The sequence below is a fragment of the Colossoma macropomum genome, unplaced genomic scaffold (assembly GCF_904425465.1).
Source record: "Colossoma macropomum unplaced genomic scaffold, Colossoma_macropomum, whole genome shotgun sequence".
NCBI classification, from domain to species: Eukaryota; Metazoa; Chordata; class Actinopteri; order Characiformes; family Serrasalmidae; genus Colossoma; species Colossoma macropomum.
The window spans coordinates 5066261-5089206 of record NW_023494791.1 but is presented as its reverse complement, the minus strand read 5'-3'; the positions used below and the strand labels follow the sequence as shown (position 1 = coordinate 5089206).

Here is a 22946-nt window from a genome sequence, read left to right as displayed (position 1 = left end):
TACTATTTGGATGGTGGATCATTCTCAGCACTGCAGTAGCGCTGATTTGGTAGTGGTGTTTTAGTGTGTGTTGCGCTGGTCTGAGTGGATCAGAGACAGCAGTGCTGCTGGAGTTTTTTAAACACCTCAGTGTCACTGCTGGACTGAGAATAGTCCACCAACCAAAAATATCCAGCCAACAGCTTCCTGTGGGCAGCGTCCTGCACTGATGAACGACTAGAGGATGACCAACACAAACTGTGCAGCAGCAGATGAGCTATCGTCTCTGGCTTTACACCTACAAGGTGGACTGACAAGGTAAGAGTGTTTAATAGAGTGGACAGTGAGTGGACACAGTGTTTAAAAAATCCACCACCCAAATAGTACCTGCTCTGTGAGGGTCCATGGGGGTCCTGACCACTGAAGAACAGGGTAAAAGGGGGCTAACAAAGTATGCAGAGAAACAGATGGACTACAGTCTGTAACTGTAGAACTACAAAGTGCAACTATCCATCCATATATATATATATATATATATATATATATATATATATATATCTTTTTTTTCACAGCTCTGCTCTGTAGTAAAAGAAATATATATATATATTTCTTTTTTTTCACAGCTCTGCTCTGTAGTATCTGTCAGACGCTTCATGCTCATTTCCTCAAAGACAGCTCTGTGTAGGTTCCAGGGTGCCCTCTTTTGGTCACTGTGATGTCCTACATAAATTAAGGTCACAGCCCATTTTACAGATGAAGAAATCTGTTAAAACAGTTCGGTATTGACAGTTGAGTGATAAAAGGAGAGGATTCAGCATTTTGCTCAATGGTGTTTGCAGCCTCATTAAATCTCAGTAGTCCAGTGGTTCTTAGTTACAGTTTAGCAGTTTTTTTTTTAAATCATTTTGGTTAGAAATAAAATGTTAAAGTTAGAAAATAAAAGGTGTGAACAGCAGTGAAGTAGCGCAGGTGCTGAACCAAAGCAACAGCATGGAATGAACACAAAACGGCCTTATGAGCTTAGCGCTAATCACTGAAATGGAACTAAACATAGGAGAGTTCTGACACCAAAACATGCTTCCCCCCGAGGAACAAGCTGATGTTTTGATGCTTTTTAAAGTATGTAGGCCACGCGCTGCATTTAGTAACTTCATATGAATTACTAAAATGTAACTGATTAAAAAGTAGATCCCCACAAAATATGATCATGTTTAAGCAAAAGTATTGAAAACATTGAAATATTACTTAAACAGATGTAACTGAATGCATGTATCTGTCTCAGAAGGTAAATATTAAGGCTATAATGCTGTAATTTTCATCATTTAAAGGTGCAGTGTGTAAGATTTAGGGGGGTCTATTAGCAGAAATAGAATATAATCTACAAAACCATGTTTATATTAGTGTATAATCACCTGTGTCACAAATCGTTGAGCTTTCATTAGCTTAGAATGAGCCCTTCAAATCTATATAGGGAGCAGATCCACGTCCAACAGAGGCCATCATGTTTCTATAGTAGCCCAGAACGGAAAAACCAAACACTGGTTCTAGAGGGCGCCTTTCGTGTTTTACACTGAAGCGGCAGCTTAAATCTGGTGGCGCTGTAGCTCCTGTTGGAAGACATATAAAGAAGAAGAATCAGTGGTTGCTACTGGCGGAGAACTTGTAGAGAGGAGAATTACCACTCTGTAATGTCTTCCTGGTTTCTCAAACGCTAGAGGGCGCTCCCGAGCAAGTCCAAAATGAATGGGTTGATATGGAGCCTTTGAGCAAAATCATAGTTTATAAATGCTGCAACATTTTTAATGTAAAAGAATTCATTCATTTCCTGAGCACAGAGCAGTATAAGACATTTTAACACCGCTGTTATATTTTAAGAGCTTTTAAACTCGAGTTATAGGAGTTTAAAACGGCGCCTCATGTACACCCATGATGTCAGTGAGCGCGAACAGCCAATGAGCTGCTCCGCTCGCCAATCAATCAGCACACACTAGCAGTAAAGCCCGCCTCCTGCTGCCCAAAACCTGTTTACTGTAGAAAAAAGGAAACATAAAGGTGAGATTTCTTTGTTTTTTTAGTGAAATCCATCTTTCTACTCTCTAAAATTAAAGAAACGTTCTGGGCGAGAGATTAAAAACTATTTTAACTTTTCATTTTTAGCCATTGAGCTCCATTTACTCCCATTCATTGAGGACTCACTCGTGGGCGCCCTCTGCTGTTTAGCAGTCCTGTTTTTGATATAATAGGGGGAAGTGGCCAGGCTCCTCATAAACCGGCTCTGGCTGCCGGTGCTGGCCAAACATTTTGTGTTGTGAGAATTTTGAGAAGCCAAATTTTGACAAATGGACAAGAAAAGGCGAGGGAGGGTGAATCACCATCAAAGAAGCAAAAAACATGAAGCAAAACGAAATTGTGACAGGCGACGGCAGAAAACCTACTACACGCTTGGAAAGGGAGATTCAGTTGGTTGCAATCTGTAACCTCGTGCATCAAAAAGGGTTCTGTTATCGTTACGATGTCAAGCCTGTACCAACAGAAGAACCCTTTTGGTGCTATATAGAAGGACACAACGTTCTCCATCAATCTGAAGAAGCATTTCAAGATGCAAAGAACCTTTTTTATTATGCAAAGCGTCCTTTGAGTGTTCACGGCTCTATATAGAACAATTTTCTGTATTAAAGAACCTCTGAAGAACCATCTTTTTTAAGCGTGTACATGTATAGACTGTAAACACTGATTTCAAAGATGCACTGAGAGTCATCAGTTCTTTCCCTTAGGACGTTTTTTGTGTTGAACTTGATGAAAGGGAAACTCCACTGCTTCTCCAAAATTTCAGTGGTTTAGAAGTAAGTCATTTAGGTTGGTTTGATGCGTCTATGTAACACACACACAAAGAGAAGGCTCTGATGTACAGGTCAAAAATCGCCTCCTGACCGGAGGAGGTTATTGCACGTCTCTTTGATCTCATTAGACTGGCACGCGAGTCCGCGGAGGATTACGGCTCGTGCGCGGGGGATTACGGACAGGCAGAGTAGGAATTGCATCAGGGCTGTTTGTTGGTCTTGTGCTGCTGTGTTTTCACGTCACTGGCTGCTCTGTGTGTTTTTCCTCCTCCTCCTGACCTCGTTCATCACAGCCGGCGGATCTCGACCTCCTCCTCTCACCTGCTCGCGCTCCTCCGTACAGCATCTCCGGGAAGCATGGCCCACCTCCCGCAGCTCATCAAGATCGGAGTGTCCCTCAAAACCACCCCCAACAACGGACCCGTCTTCTTCAAGACGGACGGGACGAGGTTCGGCCAGAGCCGGACCATCAAATTACTGACGGGCACCAAGTACAAAATCGATGTGGTGGTCAAGCCTGGCGCCGTGGAGGCGACGTGAGTATCGCGATACCGGGGACAGGTTCTCTCCTCCTCACTGAGCATCGTCTGCTTAGCCTACTTTCAGCCTACTTTCTCTTAGAGCGGGACACAATGGGATGGTTAATGCATTGTGAATGGCGCCCACTCTCAGTGTGACCGGTGTGGTGGTCAGTCGGTTGGACAGAGCAGGGAGAACAGAGGGAGAGGACAGATTGTGTACTCTGGCAGTCAAATCCACAGACGATTAGGAAAGACATCCACCATGTTACAGCTACATTAATGCTGCCTGTTATCACATGTTGGCCACACTCTTAAAAAGATGGTTCTTCAGTAAAGAAAAATGGTTCTAGATAGAACCATGAACACTCAAAGAACCTTTTGCATGCTTAAATGGTTCTTCGCATGGTGAAAGTGTTCTTCAGATTGATGGAGAATTTGCTGTAGATGGTTCTATACAGAACCTTTTTGAAAAGGGTTCCATATAGCACCAAAAAAGGGTTCTTCTATTGTTACAAGCTTGACATCATAACAATAAAAGAAAAATGGATCCATATAGAACCATAAACACTCAAAGAACCCTTTACATGATTAGTGTTCTTTGCATGGTGAAATGGCTCTTCAGAATGATGCATAATGTCTTGTGTATGGTTCTATGTAGAACCATTTAAAAAAAAAGGGTTTTACTATTGTTATGTCAAGCTTGTAACAATAGAAGAACCCTTTGTGGTGCTCTATCAAACCATACACAAGACATTATACATCAGTCTAAATAACCATTTCACCATGCAAAGAACCATTTGATCATGGTTCTTTGAGTGTTCCTGGTTCTATATAGATCAATTTTTTTCCTAAAGAACACTTGAACCATCTTTGAGTGTACATTCTTAAAAGGTTGTTCAAATGTTCTTTATAAGAACCATAAACACTTGAGCCACGTGCATGCTTATATGGTTCTTTGCTTGGTAAAATGGTTCTTCCGATAGATGGAGAGTGATTTGTATATTTTCAAAAATGGCTGTAGCACCAAAAAGGGTTCTGCTATTGTTACAATCTCAAGTTCATAGTTGAAGAAACCTTTTTGGTGCTATATAGAACCATATAACGTTCTCCATCAAGCTGGAGAACCAGTTTACTATGCAAAGAACAATTTAAGCATGCAAATGGTTCTTTGCATGCTAAATTGCTTCTCCAGCTTGACGGAGAATGTAAAATAGCCGAACCCTTTTTGGTGCTAAATGGAACCATATAAACATTCTCCATCAAGCTGGAGAACCAATTTACCATGCAAAGAACCATTTGAGCATGCAGTATTCATTGTTATATATAGAACCATTGCCTTTACTAAAGAACCCTTGAAGAACCATCTTTAGAGTGTAAGGTGCTGTGGGATCAGTAATGTGGCAATAAAGTATTGGACTGTTGACGCAGAGATGAACCATGGACAAAGTTTTAAAAATAAAAATAAATAAATAAATTTATTTATCTATTTAAAAAAAGAGGGCAGCACGGTGGCGCAGTGGGTAGCGCTGTTGCCTCACAGCAAGAATGGCCTGGGTTCGATTCCCAGCTGGGCGACCAGGGTCCTTTCTGTGTGGAGTTTGCCTGTTCTCCCCGTGTCTGCGTGGGTTTCCTCCGGGTACTCCGGTTTCCTCCCACAGTCCAAAAACATGCAGTCAGGCTGATTGCTAAAATTGCCCCTAGGTGTGAGTGTGTGATTGTGTATGTCTGTCTGTCTGCCCTGCGATGGACTGGCGACCTGTCCAGGGTGTATCCTGCCTTCCGCCCAATGACAGCTGGGATAGGCTCCAGCACCCCACCGCGACCCAGAAGGATAAGCGGTTTAGATGATGTACGTATGTATGTATGTATTTAAAAAAAGATGGTTCTACAAGGATTCCTCAGTAAAATGAATGGTTCTATTTAGAACCATGAGTTCTATATAGAACCATTTCATTCTTAAATGGTTGTTTGAATGGTGAAGTGTTGAAAGTATTATGTATGGTGCTATATAGAACCTTTTTAAAAAATGGCTCTATATAGCACCAAAAAGGTTCAAGCTTGACATCATAATAGCAGAACCCTTTGTGGTGCTATATAGAACTACTTTCAAAAAGGTTCTATATAGACCCACATACAATTCTCCATCAATCTGATAAACCATTTCAGCATGAAACTGGTTCCATGTAGAAATTATGGTTCCAGGTAAAACTATTATTTTTACTAAAGAACCCTCGAAGAACCTTTTTAAGGTAGCTAGGCAGAGTAGACTCTTATATGGTGCAAATGTAAAGGCACACCCCTCTTACCTGTTTGAAACCCCAGCTGGTACAAATAACCAAGCAGCTCCTGTAAACGAAGGTGGGAGTGTGCTGGCAACATAAGCCCACCCCCAACACAAGAGACAAGGTCTCCTGTGAACAGAACAGAGGTAGTATACTGGTAAAACACCAAACCTAGGCACACCCCAACACAAGCTGCAGTCTCTTGTAAAACAAAGCTAAAATGTGCAGGTAAAATAGCTGCTAATGCACAAATTAACACAAGCGCATTAAAACAAACTCAAATTTAGCCTACATATGATAACAGTTCTCGCTTCTTCAGCCAGCTTTAATGCAGTTTTAAGGATTAGGCTCCTCCTCCAATTACACCTGCCAGAATTCTGATTGATCAGAGGTTTTCCTCACATCACTGAGAGTAGCAAGCAGGTACACCTGTGGAGAAAGAGACAGGGCGAGAGAGACAGACACAAACAAAAACAAAATACATGCTTACATGTAACACTGCCTATCTTTTTATATTCTTCTTAAAGGCACATTATACAGTTCTGGAGGACGATTGTTGATTGTAAGTGAAGCTGAAGTTGGCTTCTTTTTTCCAGCTTGTTGGTCAAAGTTTCCTGTTCCACCTTTAAAAAGTGTAGCAGCTAGACTACATTCAGCGCCTCAGCTTCTTGTTTGAATTTTCCTGCTCCACCTTAAGTGGTGCACGCACACTGCTGTGTGGGTGGTCATTGTCTGGGGAAGGCAAAACAAATTATGGGGAGGGCCGACGTTTTCACAAGGCACGACTAACATGCACGCGCGGCTGGTCCGGCTATGAAAACAAAAACCAGAGCAGCTCAGATTACACACAGGGGGGTGACTTCATTTGCTTCTCATCACGCCATAGTGGATAGAAACATGACTTAATTAGCATTTTTTTCTGTCAAAATTACATAAATGCACAAAATATTGTGAAACATTTCAACAATAACCCGGCCAGTGTTTGTCTATAGAGATTGCATGGCTATCTGCTTGATTTTATACACCTGTCAGCAAAGGGTGTGGCGGAAACACCTGGACTCAATAATTGGGTGTCCACATACTTATGGCCATATTGCGCACTCACAAGCCTACCGGTCTCACATTATTTATGTCATAAAATTGCAATGCAGATCAATATATAAATTTGCACGTCCGGAGCAAAAGTCTGCCGATTGCGATGAGGTCTAACTAATTTTTATCCAACATTTCACAAACATTGTTGCACTAAATGCAATTAAACAGCACTAATTATGCTGTATTTAATGTTGCACACTCAGTTGGTCAGTGTTCTTTAAGTACTGACAATATGCACAATATACGTAAATATGAAATAAGACTTAATTTATCATGTTAACAATAATCATCACCATATTGTATTCTTGCCTATAGAATCCTTCATTTAAAACGCTCCCTACAAATGTCTGAACCTTCAGGTCCATGACCATTGGTGGTGTGACTTTTCCCTTGGAGCAGCAGTCCAAAGACCCCCAGTCTGTGATGTATTCAGGAATGTATGACACTGAAGGAGTGGCCCACACCAAAAGTGGAGAGAGGCAACCTGTCCAGGTCAGCATACAGGTAAGGCATCAAACTATACTGATGTCTTACCAAGGCATGTCGTCCCCTTGGACTTATAAGGTTTTATCTGAAATGTCTGTCAAAATTGTCAAAAATATTCTGATTATGTGACAACTTCTTAACTTTACGTGAGGTGTTTTTTAAGCTGTATGCATTTTTGGATTCTTTATCTCCAAAGTCAAACTCTAACTTAGTTCTATAAAGTTCTATCTTGAGCCAATCAGCACTTTGAATACACAGAAGAGGACCAATCAGGTTCTCCTTCTCCAATCAGGAGACGTTATGAAACATGAAAACATGTTGCTGAAACTCTGCCTGTTGTCTTGCAATTTTTTAAGCCTTATTGTCTTAAATTTTATAAATATTAAGCCTTAAAGGTCATTAAATAGTAATTGAATTGATGGGGTCTTAATTACATCATGAACATTAATTTCATTTATTCATCCATCTTTACATTTTCTTCTTTTTCCCATGTAAGACATTTTGGCTCATTAGAGTCACATTTCTGATAGAAAACAAAACCTGACGCTGCCTTTAGACTGACCTGCTACACTGACCTGCTGGGACAGTTTATTACAGTAGCTGGTTTCTGTCTAACTAAAGGAAACTTTAACTAATGGTTCAAATCTAGCATTGACCTATGCACTGGGCAAAATATTTAGCACTGACCTTTAGACTTAATTCATCAATCAATGCTTTTTTTTAAAAAAGAAAAAGATGACTCAAAGCAAGAAATGGCATGATAAATGAATTAATAATAAAAAGAAATGTGATAAAAATGCGGGGGGCACGGTGGCACAGTGGGTAGCACTGTTGCCTTACAGCAAGAATGGCCTGGGTTCGCTTCCTGGCTGGGCGACCAGGGTCATTTCTGTGTGGAGTTTGCCTGTTCTCCCTGTGTCTGCGTGGGTTTCCTCCGGGTACTCCGGTTTCCTCCCACAGTCCAAAAACATGCAGTCAGGCTAATTGAACATGCTAAAATTGCCCCTTGGTGTGAGTGTGTATGTATGTCTGTCTGTCTGCCCTGCAATGGACTGGCGACCTGTCCAGGGTGTATCCTGCCTTCTGCCCAATGACAGCTGAGATAGGCTCCAGCACCCCACCGCGACCCAGAAGGATAAGTGGTTTAGATGATGTGTATGTGTGATAAAAATGTCATGTAAAGCATTAAATGTAATGTCCTGCTAATGTAGACAGACTAACGTAGTTGCAACACTAAATTTATGTTTTAAAACAAATTACAAGTATAAACTGTTTGTGTTCCTTGAAAATCGATTCTTCTTTTTGTATTTTGCCAGATAGAACTTTATAACTCCAAGCAGAAAGTGAGGCCTTAGGATTAGGTTCTATTTGCATTTGACCTTGTCCAAAAAAACTCATTTACAGATGTGATAGGATTTTGATATTGTACATTTAGAATAAATTTAGGGTGTCTGTCCTTTTCGTGTATCAAAGAGGTGTGTTCCACATATCAGTTGTGCTATTTGGAATGCAAAATCTTTGAAGCTCAGTATCTCAAAACTTCCCAGAACGCAGATAGAACCTTATAATTCGTAAATTCTTTACTTTGTAAATTAACCAAACTGAGAAACTCATTTGACTTTTTTGTTGCCCTCTACAGTTTAACGAGGCTGGCCTCTTTGAGACTGTGTGGCAGGTGAAATTCTACAACTACAACAAGAGAGACCACTGCCAGTGGGGAAACAGCTTCAACAGCATAGAGTACGAGTGCAAACCCAACGAGACGCGCAGCCTGATGTGGATCAATAAAGAAGTGTTTCTGTGAGAAATGACCCTCAGCCGTATGATGAAGTGACATCAGGCAGAACCGGAGACCCATCGCTCTGTCTGAGAGCTGTCTGGCCACAGTACCTATCAATGATACAGCGTAAATGAACATATCAGCTCTTGTAGGATCAAAGAACGTTGATTGAATCCTGTGTAGCATCGCCCTGTCTAAATGAGAATTCTGAATTGTGAGGTTTTCGGTGGTTTAAAGTGGTACGAACAGTTAAAAAAAAAGAAAAAATGCAGAAATGTTTTCCCATTTAAGGCACTTTACCTTCTTTGTTGTTTGTCCAGTTTGTTGTCTGTTTTCTCTACCTCTGAGGAGTAGCCTCAGTTTCCAGGTGACAGTCTGCTGGTCATGGCAGATGCCACCAGTCAATCACTTCCACAGTGAAACTGAAACATATGCAGAAAACCTTCTGGAAGGAGTCTGGAATTGAGACTTACCTGAAGTAAACAAGGTTTACTTCATATATGTGTTTACAGTAGAGGTGGGCGATATGGCAAATATGTAATATCATGATACTTTATGACCTTTTTATGACATGTGACAGGTCACAGTATTTACTGCTCTTTGTTTTATTGTTCCACACCTTTTGGTACTGTTTTTAGACTAGAACCACAAAACTTCACAGTATCATAGAGCCTATACAGCAATAGTGCTTGTGTCACATGTCACAATACACATCTCTCTCTATTTATATTAGGAACCACGTGTAATACCATAGCAACAGCCGAGCAGACCACCTAGGATAACACAGCAACAGCATAGCTACTGCTGGGACCATTGCTATGGTTTTGGGATAACGTAGCAGTGGTCACCTGGGATAACAGCAATGACCAAGCAACCACCTGGGACATCATAGCATTGCCTAGCAACAGCTTAGCAACCACCTAGGATACCATAGCAATAGCCAGGTAACACCTTAGCAACCAACTGGGATACCATAGCAACAGCCTAGCAACACATTAGCAGCCACTTGGTATACCATAGCAACAGTCTAGCAACACATTAGCAACCACCTGGGATACCATAGCAATAGCCTAGCAACACCTTAGGAATCACCTGGGATACCATTGCAACAGCCAGGTAACACCCTATCAACCTAATGGGATACCACTGCAACAGCCTAGCGACACCTTATCAACCAACAGGGATACCATAGCAACAGCCTAGCAACACATTAGCAACCACCTTGGATACCACAGTAATGGCCTTGCAACACCCTAGCAACCACCTGTAACACCATAGCAACAGCCTAGCAACGTATTAACAGCCATCTGGGATACCACAGCGATGGCCTTGCAACAACCTAAGCAATCACCTGGAATACCATAGCAACAGCCTAGCAACACCTTAGTAACCATCTGGTATATCAGAGCAACAGCCTAGCAACGCCTTATCAACCACCTGGGATTTGGTAACAATGGCTTTTTTTCCTGACATCTGATCAGTTTTAACAGACAGAGAAGTGCCACAATTAAAAATACTATCAAAACCGCATACAGTCATCTCACATACTGCACTGCAGTAAATCAAATTAAACATGACTAATTATGCTCTTTGTTAAGCAACCATGCTGTGAAGTGTTTTTAAGTACTGATGATACGAATAGAGAACAATATTGTGACATCATTTCTCACAGTAACAACTAATATTGTCATATTGCCCAACCCTAGTTTACAGGTTTATCGAATATTTGTGACAATCCTCTAAATGTTTACATTTATAGTCAAAGTGTGAGTACAGGTGAATGGACTTTACTTTCTGATATTGAGTATTTTTGAAAAGACTACCTTGTACCTACCTTCTACCTGTAAAAACAGCCTAAACAACTATGCTTAGTGTTTACCTACCTTATCAATTATGCAGTGTTTTTCAAATTTGTGTAATATGAGAAATAGACTTAATTAAACATTGTGTATGTTGTGGTACAAAGGCATGTGTTACCATTCTGTCAATACTTAAAAGGGGTATTTTATGCATAATTCAGTCTTACCAAATGGCTTGGTGTGAAATACTTCCTTCAAGAGTCATAGTGGTGGTGACAGGAACCAGATGTCTGAAGAGTTTAATGCCTCTGAAAGCCTTGAGAAGGTTTTGACCTAAAACTTTTTTTAAATACATTCATGATGCAGGATGTTGTAAGGTACAGTAGTCCCCAGTGAAAACTAATTTTACAGATTCACCACTATTTTACATTCAACTTTACATAAAAAAACTCAGAAGACACACATAGGTTCACTGGTGGTTTTGGATAGTAAATAAAATGTATTAGATGTGTTTGTTGAAAACATCACAACCTCTGGTTCCAGTCATCACCACTGTACAACAAAACACCCTGAATGACTTTGTTTCATCTCAATAGTAAAGTTAGGCAGAAATTCAAAAATTGGGTGGAATCCTCCTTTACGCAAATCAGTGAAAATTATACAGGTTTCCAGCAGGTGGCGATAAAACATCAAAGAATGTGAAACTGCCGAAAATCAGCAGTGTTGTAGGCCTATCAAAGGAGGAATGATGACTTTTCATGTAGGTTGGCTTACTATAACTTATGACATGAATTCATCACAATCTGTTTGTTATCCTCAGATACATTTGGGGTGTGTAATAGACTGCAAAAGAAGCTCGTTAATTTGGTTAAATTAAATTATCTTTAGTGAACCATTGCTTTAATATGTAATTAAAGTCTTTAATACATATAATAAATCATGTTCAGTCCTATAAAGAGAGTATACAGTGACCATAAGCCCCAAAATCTGATATATGGCCATATATGCACATATAAAGAGTCAGGCATATATTTCAAATTATGTGTACGTAAGTGTTAAGTACATATGTATATAAACATAAAATATTGGACATATATGCACTACATATTGACCATATATACATGTCTGATAGGTTGATGAACACATCTATGCATAATTTATGGACCACATATATACAATCTGATGTAGGTATGATACAAACACTGACTCCACAACCCACATGCAATAAAAAACGTATATTATTTAACATGAAGCAAGCATATATGAGTAATATATGTCTTCCATATATAAATGTTTTCTATCATATATTGTTAAAGATATGTATTACACATATATGCCAATATATGACGGAAATATGTCCCATATTTGAAGAAGATATGTCACATATATGTCCATATGTGACATACTTGGCGATAATATGAGTTGGATATAAGAGAGAAATCCATATACATGATATACACACACATCTTCTAAGCCGCTTATCCTTCAGGGTCGCGGGGGGGTGAGCTGAAGCGGCCGTCATTGGGTGGAAGGCAGGATGCACCCTGGACAGTTCCATATACAAACATATATATAATATATATATATATATATATATATATATATATATATATATATATATATATATATATACATATATGTATATGTATCAGATCTCTGTATGTGCCTGTGTGCTCACTATTGAGCACATGATATTTTACCTGAAAACTGCCCTTTAAAAACCAAAACAGAAACACAAATTTTTAAAAAATATTAAATGTATAACCAGTTTAATCGAAATTGAAGCTGGAGCACAAATCATAAACATGTTATTAAATAATAAACCTCCACATTTGGTGCGTTTATGAAAATGTGGGCTATTTGTTTTGTCACGGAGGTGCCCGGATGTTGTGTGGTAGCCCCGCCCCTCCTCTCGCGGCTGGCTGGTCGCTCAGAGTCTCTGCAGTGGAAACCCACAGAAAAGAAAGCAGCACAGAGCGGCCTTTTCCCACAGAGGTGTGCGAAAAAACAACATTTGCTTGAAGAAGAGCCGATTACTCGACCTCATTTTCTGCAGTCATCTGCTGCTGCCCGTTTTCGAAGCGGAGTTCTGTCGCGAAGGCAACAAAATGGTGAGAAAACGCCGTTTGTCGCCGGCTTCTTAACGAGGCTGAAGTTGTTGGCTTCCTATTCGCCAGCTTCTTGCTCTATATGTGCCGTTCCACCTTAAATGGTGCAGCAGTTACATTCTGGCGCCTGAGGCGAGAGTGTAACGGCTGCACCGTTAAGGTGGAACGGGGAATTCGAATGAGAAGCTGGCTTCGTGGCTTCTTAACGGTCGCCAGTTTAGTTTAAATTTGCAGCTTCCACCGCGACGACAGTTAGCAAGTGTGTGGAAAATGGTTGAAGGCGACTGTAATTCCCAAATATCCCAAACATTGACGACCTAAAGTCGAGTTTGTATTCGCCAGCTTTTGTAATTCGACATTTCCGTTCCACCTTAAGTGGTGCCGCAGTAACTGCTGCACTACTGCACTATTTAAGGTGGAACGGGGAATTCAAATAAGAAGCCAACCTCAGCCTCGTCGAGTTGTGCTTAACGAGACTGTAACGGTAACCTAGACTCTTAAAAACATGGTTCTTGTTTTGTTTTTTAGTCGGGAATGGTTCTGTTTAGAACCACGAGTCCCACATAGAACCATTCTGCGCTTAAATGGTTCTTTACATTGTAAAATGGTTCTTCAGATTGATGGAGTTTTGTGTATCGTTCTGTATATCACCATAAAGGGTTCTGCTATGATTGTCAAGCTTGTAAACAATAGCAGAAACCCTTTTTGGTGCTGTGAAGCAGCATTTTTTAAAAGGGTCTTTAACTGTAAAGCCATGTACAGCACATTCCTCATCAATCTGAAGAACCATTTCACTGTGCAAAGAACCATTTAAGCATGAAATAGTCCTATATAGAATTCATGGTTCTCGATAGAACCATTGTCTTGAAAAGAACCCTTGAAGAGCATCTTTTTAAGAGTGTAGCTTTAGTGGCTGGGTTTATTTCCTCTGTTTTCCATATTTTATCAGTCCTCAGTGTGGCCCAGGTAGGAACTCGGCTGCTGGTTGTGTTTTGTTTTGGTACAAAGTCGTGTCTCACTTTCGAAACAGCCTTCAAAACCAGTGCTTTGGTCACTGTCGCTGTTAAATTGACAGTGGTTGGTGTAGTGTAGTGAGTAACACCTCTGCCTTCTGCGCTGTAGACTGGGATTCAGTCCCCTGCCTGGGCAAGCAGCCTACACTATACCAATAAGAGTCCTTGGGCAAGACTTCTAACACTATTTTCGCCTACCTGAGTAAAATGATCAAATTGTAGGTCGCTCTGGATAAGAGCGTCCGCCAAATCCCGTAAATGTGAAATGTAATGTAAATGTTAAATGGTGCGAAATGCAGTTCATTTCATTTAGCACTTTGCAGAAAAGGCCGCTTTGTGTATCGTCGCTGTCCAAAGAAAAAACATGCATCTCCATTTTTTGCGATTTTCGCTTTTCTGCATCATTTCAGCACGCCAGCTTTTCTTTACATTGTGTGAAAATTTTATGATGAATGGACAAAAAAAAAAATGCACCAAAACAGCTTTGGAAAAAAATTCTTGCCATTGGTTTACATTAAAAGTAAAGAACATTTTTGCCCTCTCCTGTAAAATTACTTTTTTGGACATACGTGTTTTTTCATTGGTCAGCGACGATATCATTTTGTCAACGGCTGCTGTATTAAGCAGTCTTCATTTTCAGCAGTGCACAATGTGTAGGATTATCAGTAGATGTCAATCCCTGAAATGTAATGAAACTTACTGTGTACACCTTAAAAAAGATGGTTCTTCAAGGGGGGTTCTTTCGTAACGCAGTGGTTCTGTTTAGAACCATGAGTTTTATACAAAACATTTAATGCTTAAATTGTTATTTACATGGTGAAATAGTTTTTCAGATTAATAGAGAATGTGTTGTATGTGGGTTTATATAGAACCTTTTTGAAAATGGCATCGGAACAATACACACTTGAAAAGGAAGGTTCTTCAAGGATTCTTTAGTAAAGAAAATGATTTTATGTAGGACCATGAGTACTCAAAGAACCCTTTGCACAATTGATGGGTTCTTTGCATTGTGAAATGGTTCTTCAGATTGACGGAGAATGTGTTGTATGTAGATTGGTGTAGCCCCTTTTTGAAAAGGGTTCTATGTAGCATCAAACAGGTTCTGCTGTTGTTACAAGCTTGACGTTGTACACTTTTATAGACATATAAAGCTGTTTATGGTTCTGTATAGAACTTTTTTCAAAAATGTTCTATACAAAACCATATACCGCACATTCTCAATCAATCTGAAGAACTCTTTCACGATGCAAAGAACTATTTAAGCATAAATTGTTCCATATAGAACTTTATTTAGCTTTTATTAAAAAACCCTTGAAGAACCAGCTTTTTAAAGTATATGTGCAAATTACACGGTTATATTTTTTGCTCAGTGGTTTTTAAAAATGTTACAACTATGCAGATTAAATATTGCTGCTATCGCTCCACTGATATAAACACTGAGCTGTTTATTGGTTCTACGATGCTTTTACACTTTTAAGACATTTCGCATACAGATGATACAATGAACCTCTCAGATTATGGGTTTTATTTTATGATTTTATTTGTTTTGCTCTTGAAAGGTCTCATCAGGTCTAAGAAACCACAATTTTCTGTTTTAGTTATGTAATATTGGCTTTGATAGTGATGGTGATGGCAAATAACAGCAAAACAGGGGGTCGTCTGCCAGGGCCTTGGCATTTGGACTGGTAAGATGAGATTCCCTTCAGATTTTTAACAGATAGATTTAATGTACTTTTTTAATGTACTCAAGAATGTCCATATTGACTATGGTTAAAGAAAGCTTTCTGTTATTTTCTTATTATTATTCTTTGTCGAGAACTTTCTTATTTCCGTACACGATCCCATGCCAACAGCATGTCGGGTAGAGCTGGGCTATATAGCAAAAATGTCAATACTTTATCACGATGCTTTAAAAAGTCTTCACAACTACAATTCAAAATACTATTAAAGCTATGAATGCAGTGGTGTATATTCAACATTTCACACACTGCAGTGCACTAAATCCTATAATATAGGACTAATTCTGCTCTCTTTGTAATCAAACATGCAGTTGAGAGGTGTTTTTAAGTACTGGTGATATCCACAATATGTTCAGAAAAGCATATTTATAACGATAAAGATAAATATTGTTATGTCATTTAGGCCTTTCATTTTGCCATGTGTATTGAATACATAAGAGAACCATCTCAGCTGTCAGCTGCTCATGGTTGCAAAGGTGAATAAGTTAAATTTGAGGGTAATCATATTGTCAGATTTTTGTTTAATGTAGCTCTAAATCATTCTAGTTATAGATATAGTGTTGTATATAAATGTGCCATTTATAAAGACCTGACAACCGTCCACTATCCCATTGGAAAGAAAGTAAAGCAGTCAACCTTGTACAGTGTATGAATCAGCTTGACTACAACATATCTAAGATGTTGCAAAATAAACCAAAGTGAAGCTCACCATGTGCTAATTGTACCTTATGGTTAAGCCTGTTTATAATATGGCTGTTAGAGTTAGGCAGAAGCTAAACGAGGTAAATCGAGGTGAAAGTCGTGTAGTGTAACCCCGGCTTAAGCTAACAATAACTTGGTTAGCAGGCCAGACTTGCCACACACCACAGCACAGGCTCAGTTCCAGCTAACTGGTGCTAAAATGAAAACTGTTTAGAGGATATCTGAGAGCACAGAGCTGAGTGACTGGTGTGAGAGTGAAAGCTGAAATTGATTGTGCGCTATCATGCTTAATTTTTCTGAGGTTCTTCCGCTTCTGATTTTCTTCTCCTTCTGTTAGTGGCAACTGTCAGTGAGCTCTCAGACCACCAATCAGTGAGCCTTCCAAAGTATATATATATATCCAGGGTGATTTAAAAAAGAATCATCTGATTTCAAAATGGTTTATTTTACTTGTAAATCATTACAGAACAATGCAGTGAACTGTAAATGGTTTAAATGAGCATAAAGTTTATTATGTAATTGTACAAGGTCTCAGTATGAACCTCCTCCAGCTGTACGGACAACATCAACGCCATAGACAAACTCATCCCATACTGGATTGAGCATGTCGGGTGTCGCTGCACTCACAGCTCTTTCAGTACGATTTCGGAGATCATCCAGTGTTGTGGAACCAACTACGAACGCTCTGAGCTGTTGGAGGTTCACTGCCCACGAAAATCACGTTGCACAGTTATGACTGATTCAGTCTTATTGAAGTGGAGAACGCAGAACGCTTTCTGCTCAGGGGTCTCATCTCCTCTCAGACTGAAGGGAGCCATCTTCCGGTGACACTCAAACTCTATGACCCCCTCTTTCAATTGGAATGTGATTGGTTCCTAGGCGCCTCACGGTTGTAAAAATATGGCACTTTGAAATCGGATGAATCTTTTTGAATCAGCCTGTGTTGTATGGGTGGAATGTTTATTTTGTCGTTCAGACTAATCAATTTTAAAATCTATCATCATTTAAAATTACCGCGGTTTACCTTATTACCGTTGTACTGCTCAACCCTAATAGTCGTTCTTTTAGGTGCGCTAACCACTGAGTACAGAAGATCATACCTAAAAATCTGTGCTCATTTTAAGAAGATACTGGAATATGAATTAGGTCTCTACTCTCATGGGCTGCTCAAGGTCTCCAGGGGTTTATATTAAAACAGTTCTGCACACAAGCAGCTCATGTCTTTTTCTGGATGAGGGGAGTCTTGTGACTTTGCAGAAAACTGACAGCATTAGGGAGGGGTGTAGTGAGTGAGACTAGAAATACACATGAAATTATTCTAACAGCTCTATTTAAGTATGGCCTACTAATAACCCATTACAGCAACATGTGATGTCGACCCTTTAGGATTTGTGTTTGGACATGATTGAAGGTAACAGGCCATCAGGCTCAAATTAATGCTGCCATAGCTATACGTATAGCCTATATCCAGCAGCATGAGGTAATGGTAGTACGTTGTAGAGGATAGTCATGTTACTTTTGATTTTTGTTTGTTAAAAAAAAATAAATAAATAACATTACTGGGGGGAAATTCAGGAGAAAAAAAACAGGCCAAAATGTGACTTGCATGCGCTGCTGTGAGTCGTCTTGTAAAGTCTGAAATAATAATTTAATAGATGTGATACTTCGCTTACTTTTTCCTCTTTCTGACTCATCTCTTTTCAAATTTAAATAATAGTAATTAATAGTCAGAGGCAGGGATAATAGTCAGAGGCAGGGATCCAGTCTGATGATAGGACCAACACTTAGATGTTTTCTCAAGGCTTAGTGCTTTTATGCTCCAGAAGCATTAAGAGGTTATATCATGTAAGGTAGAGTTATTATGAGAGTTATTGGTTCATCACAGCTATCGTTATTTCCAGTGTTATTGTCCTATTTCCTTTTCCCGACTCATCTTGTCAAATTAATAAGCAATAATTTAACAGTCGGAGGCGATAATTTGCTCATTTTTTTGGCAGAAAACACGTCTTTCACAAAGTTTTGACCAATTTCTTGTGCAAAGTGTGTCACAGCTACATTACACAAGTGGCCACTTGCAGAACGAAGGGGGAGTGGGACAACGAGGGGCAAATAATTCAAACAGAACACGCTCGCTCTCTGCTAGGTTAGCTTCAGAGTGCTCATCAGCTGACCATGCAAACTTTGCAATGCAAACTGTTTTGAGAAGTTTGAAGAAGGGATGGGTGATACGAGGAAAAAGCAGTTCATCACAATTAGAAATTTACATGCTATAAATACGGTGAATATTGTGTAATATTTCACATACTACACTACAGTCAATGCAGTTAAATAGGACTAATTATGATCTCTTTGTAAGGGCACATACAGTCTTTCAGTTATCTTTAAGTTCTTTCTGCAAAGTCACAAGACTCCCCTCATCCACAAAAAGACATGAGCTGCTTGTGCACAGAACTGTTTTATTAGAAACCCCTCGAGACCTTGAGCAGCCCAAAATATCGCTGTTGTCAGAACCAAACCTCGTATCTCTGAAATGGTAACTTTACAGGAGAAGGAAAAACGCTACTTTAGTTTTAATGTAAGTCAGTGGAACCAGACTTTTTTCCAAGTCATTTTGGGTCATTTCTTTTGGTCCATTCATCATGAAATTTACACACAATGTAAAGAGCAACAGGTATTTTCAAATGATGTCAAAAACTGAAGAACGTCAAAAATGGAAATACGAGGTTTTGTTCGGACAACAGCTTATATGCTTATTAATGCATATTGTGTATCCGGTGACGATAAAATACTGCCATATTGCTCACCCTTAGTTATAACATAACTTGCATATGTTCTGCAAATAGTTTCTTTATCTGGCTATATGTGGTTTCTTAGCCATGTGGCTTTTACTGTAGCTGAGTGAAGTAAGGAGGTTTATCAGCAGTCTTCCTTGAACCCACTGTGAATATAGCAGATCTATTGTTGTTTTGAAATATTAAGCATTTTACAGTAATTTACTATCACTTATGAACATCTTTGTCCTGCCCTTTAACACTTCACTCGGTCCCTCGGCCCTCTGAGGATTCATCTAATAAACTTCCCTTCAGCTATTAAAGTAATGAAACGGCACTTACGATGGCGCTGGGAATTTCCCCAGATGGGCCAAGTGGATGCTTATTAAATCCAGTATTAGAGCGGGCTGTGCCGTTGCAGGGGATCGAATATGATGATAGGACCAACGCTTAGATTGTTTCTCAAGGCCTAGTGCTTTACGCTTCAGAAGCATTAAGAGGTTATATCATGTAAGGTAGAGTTATGAGAGTCATTTGTTCATCATAGCTCTTGTTATTTCTGTATATTTTTCACCTTTTCCAGAATCATATCAGGATCAGCAGATATTTGAACAGATGATTGAACATTATTTACTTTTTTTTTTTTTTACTCCAGAAAAAGCAGATCTGTATTTTATCTATATTTTTACTGCATTTCCAACCCTTAAAGTGTTTCATTTATCTGCGATGCAAATCTTGGTGAATTTAGTTGTGATTTTGACATTTTATAAATGATGTTTATTGGTAATCGGGAGATACGTACATGCAAAATACAGGATTAATGACATCGGCCCACAATTGCCATATGCATCTTTAGTAAAACATTTAATAATAGGATGAACTCACAAGCAGACTGAAATTGTGGTAGCACCTGTACCATTTGAAGAGCTTTTCTACCCCCTACTTGTTCACCACAACTCTTTCAGCCTTTTTTTGGGTTCATTGTAAATAATTGAACAATGTTCTGTTTTTTTCGCCTCTCCAAATATCAGCCTTTATTCTGCATTGTATTCTCGTCGCATCTGTTGAATGGAAAAAGTCTATTCACAGGGAGAAGAAGCTCATTACTGGAGAGTGCTTGCTTTCAGCCTGTGGTAGCTACAGCAAATGAAGTGGTTTAGAAGATACTGTGCCTTTAAGGACATCCATAAATTTTAAAGCTTGGCATTAGCAGGTAATTAAAAACCAGAATGTGAGGTGCATTAATGTGAAATTCATATGATTTGTCAAAGCCTGACATCCTAGACAGGCTTAGGTGAACAGCACCTCCGGCTGTGAAATATTGTTTTGTGCTTTATTCATTTATTTTTAAACTTATTTGTAGACATAATCAGGTATTTAGTATTCATCACCAAGGTTATGCACTGTAAGTGGCCTGGCCCACACATCTTGCCTGAGTATTCACCGTTCAAAGCATATTTTGTGTAGTCTAATTGACTCTGAATGAAGAATCCATTATTTATGAGACGCACTGATTGTTTCGCCTCTTAGCCTTCCCAGACGATGTTCAGCTCATTAAATCGGCTAGTTCGTTCAGGAGGAGGACTCGCCCGAGAAAGGCTGACTAATGATTTGTTCATTTCCGGCCCTGTTTTATGGTTTGGAATGGTTTATAGTTATTATTTCACAATAGCAGAATGTGTTTATTGGCAAGAACCATCCTGTAAACTTGACTGACTCTATTTTATTGCGCAAATTTTGGCTTCTTTAATGCCGTTTCAGCTTTTGTTTGGAATTCAGTTTACTGACCAGAATAGAGCGAATGTTTGAACTTTCCCTAATTGCTGTGATGAGGAGCTCTTGAAAATCTTTGAAAAGGGCCAAAAAAAGCATCCAGTGCTTTTGAAACCAGCATTAACACAGCTATTTTGCAGGAACATCATGCACCTGGACTGACTTAGTCAGAAAGTAATCCTAAACCCCCAATCCTTTTCACCTTAAGTCATTACCTCTCCCAGCTGAGCTTACCTCGTCATTGTGCTTTCCAGCTAAACAGTCTTTTGATAATGTAACACAAGCCTAAAGAATGCAGCACTTGTCAAGAATATGATGTTTAGGTTCAGCTAACATTGCAATTAGTGCGCAAAAGCATGCGCAACTGAAGCGTATTTTGATTTTGAACCTGATGACTGGACAAACAATTTAGATTGGATTACGTTCCATTCGCTTTCACACAGTATCAAATCAGCATTTGGCTTGACTGAAAAAGCAATAATACATATGTTTGATGTCAAAAACGTAATATGAAGTGTTTGAAATTTTCGAAAATGTAATATGAGCAAAACCTTGTATCTCCATTTTTGTCCATTTTGTGTTTTTTTTTTTCTTCTTCTTCAGTTTTTGTCATAATTTGAAAATGCCTATTGCTCTTTATATTGTATGTAAATTTCATGATGAATGGACCAAAAGAAACGGCTCAAAATGACTTGGAAATAAGTCTGGTTCCATTGACTTACATTAAAAGTAAAGTAGGTTTGTTCCTTCTTCTTTTAAATTACCATTTTGATACGAGATACTAGGTTTTGTTCCGACAACAAAATATGTATATGACACTTTATTGTTCCCACTGGGGCTCTTTAATGTTTCAGGCAGAAATGTACAGGTTTTTCCTTTACCCCAAATGTAGTTGATCAGTCAAGTTGTATCGTCGAACATTTGCTTTTTCAGTTTTGCACTGGAACTATGACCCCTCAGTGCAAACTACAGGCTTAAACCATCAATCACTCGCTGCGTAAGTGATTAAGAAATAACTTAAGAGTCATTAAACCTTTACATGGATAGGGCCAGTTTTATTACACAGTTCTATAACCTAAGAATAGCTTAACCAGTTTGCATTGAAGCCCCTGTAGTTACTGAATTAGTAGTTACTGAGCCTTAGTATATTATAAGCCTGGGATTTGTGTTTAAGAAGTGTTTAATAAATCACTAATAGGCTTGCTTTTGTGGTTTCTGACACTTTGTGACAAATTGCCTATATAAATTTGGTAGTATATTGTGTAAAATCAGATACATTTCTTATTAAAGCTACAGTATTTAGTTTTTTTTTATTTATAGTCATCAGTGTTTTTATATCAATTGCAGTTTGAAAGAGTGCAATTTTCATATCGCAAGAGCTGCAGTTTTTATTACAGTCTTACAGTCTATTATTAGTCTACTAGTTTTAAGTAGGGAAATTTTACCCAATAACATTGGGCCTTGTGAACTGCTGTGACATCACAACCACAAATAAATTGCAGGCTGGCACGCTGTGTTAACAGTTCACGTCTCAAACCAGAAAAACATACGTTGGTCTTCCTAGCCAAAAAAAAGGTCCATACCTCAATTTATACTTCAGTTATAAACAATTGCAATTTAAATCGTAATCTCAGTATTGGTCAGAAAAATCGAAATTGTGTATTTTGCCAAAGGCGTTCAGCCCTATTGTATGGATGTACATGTACAGATATCTTTCGCAGGCTAAGCTGCCCACAGCTATCAGGGTTTTGTCAGTTCCCCCTTCTGCGGACCTACTGGGATTTCGCTGCCATTTTATGTGATTGTTGAAGAGTAAAATTCTTGATTTTGCAGTGGTGCTTATCAGAATTTGTGGCAATATTTTACAGTAGGTTTTTTGGGGTTAGGTTGGTTAGGTTAGTAGAGAAATTTGTGAAGATTATGAGTCTGATATTAATTTAACTTTGTTTCGGTCACGCTTTTTGCATCTTTCTCGGTTGAAAAGCAATCAATCGTCAATGTTCTTTTTTGGTCCAGAACAGTATTGCATAGTGTACAAAAATGCCCTCCCCCACTGAC

At 39.1% G+C, this 22946-nt stretch overlaps 2 protein-coding genes across 2 annotated transcripts in view; both read left to right on the top strand.

Annotated features, from left to right (window-relative positions):
• The first annotated feature begins 3091 nt into the window (after positions 1-3091).
• cnrip1b (cannabinoid receptor interacting protein 1b) lies at positions 3092-9400 on the top strand. Its single transcript, XM_036573395.1, has 3 exons — positions 3092-3355; positions 7077-7221; positions 8843-9400. Exons 1-3 carry the CDS (start codon positions 3177-3179, stop codon positions 9005-9007), a joined length of 489 nt encoding a protein of 162 aa, XP_036429288.1. The 5' UTR covers positions 3092-3176; the 3' UTR covers positions 9008-9400.
• A 3286-nt stretch (positions 9401-12686) lies between these two features.
• The window catches only part of ppp3r1a (protein phosphatase 3, regulatory subunit B, alpha a), a 34812-nt gene continuing 24552 nt past the window's right edge, over positions 12687-22946 (top strand). Inside the window, exon 1 of the mRNA XM_036573693.1 lies at positions 12687-12893. Within this exon, the coding sequence (XP_036429586.1) occupies positions 12891-12893 (3 nt within the window). The 5' untranslated portion in view covers positions 12687-12890. The remainder of the gene's footprint in view (positions 12894-22946) is intronic.

Excerpts from the sequence above, each read along its gene's own strand:
- cnrip1b (XM_036573395.1), top strand. The coding sequence starts at position 3,177 with ATGGCCCACCTCCCGCAGCTCATCAAGATCGGAGTGTCCCTCAAAACC. Across the intron at positions 3,356-7,076 it reads CCTGGCGCCGTGGAGGCGAC|GTCCATGACCATTGGTGGTG; the intron begins GTGAGTATCGCG and ends CTGAACCTTCAG. Across the intron at positions 7,222-8,842 it reads CTGTCCAGGTCAGCATACAG|TTTAACGAGGCTGGCCTCTT; the intron begins GTAAGGCATCAA and ends TGCCCTCTACAG.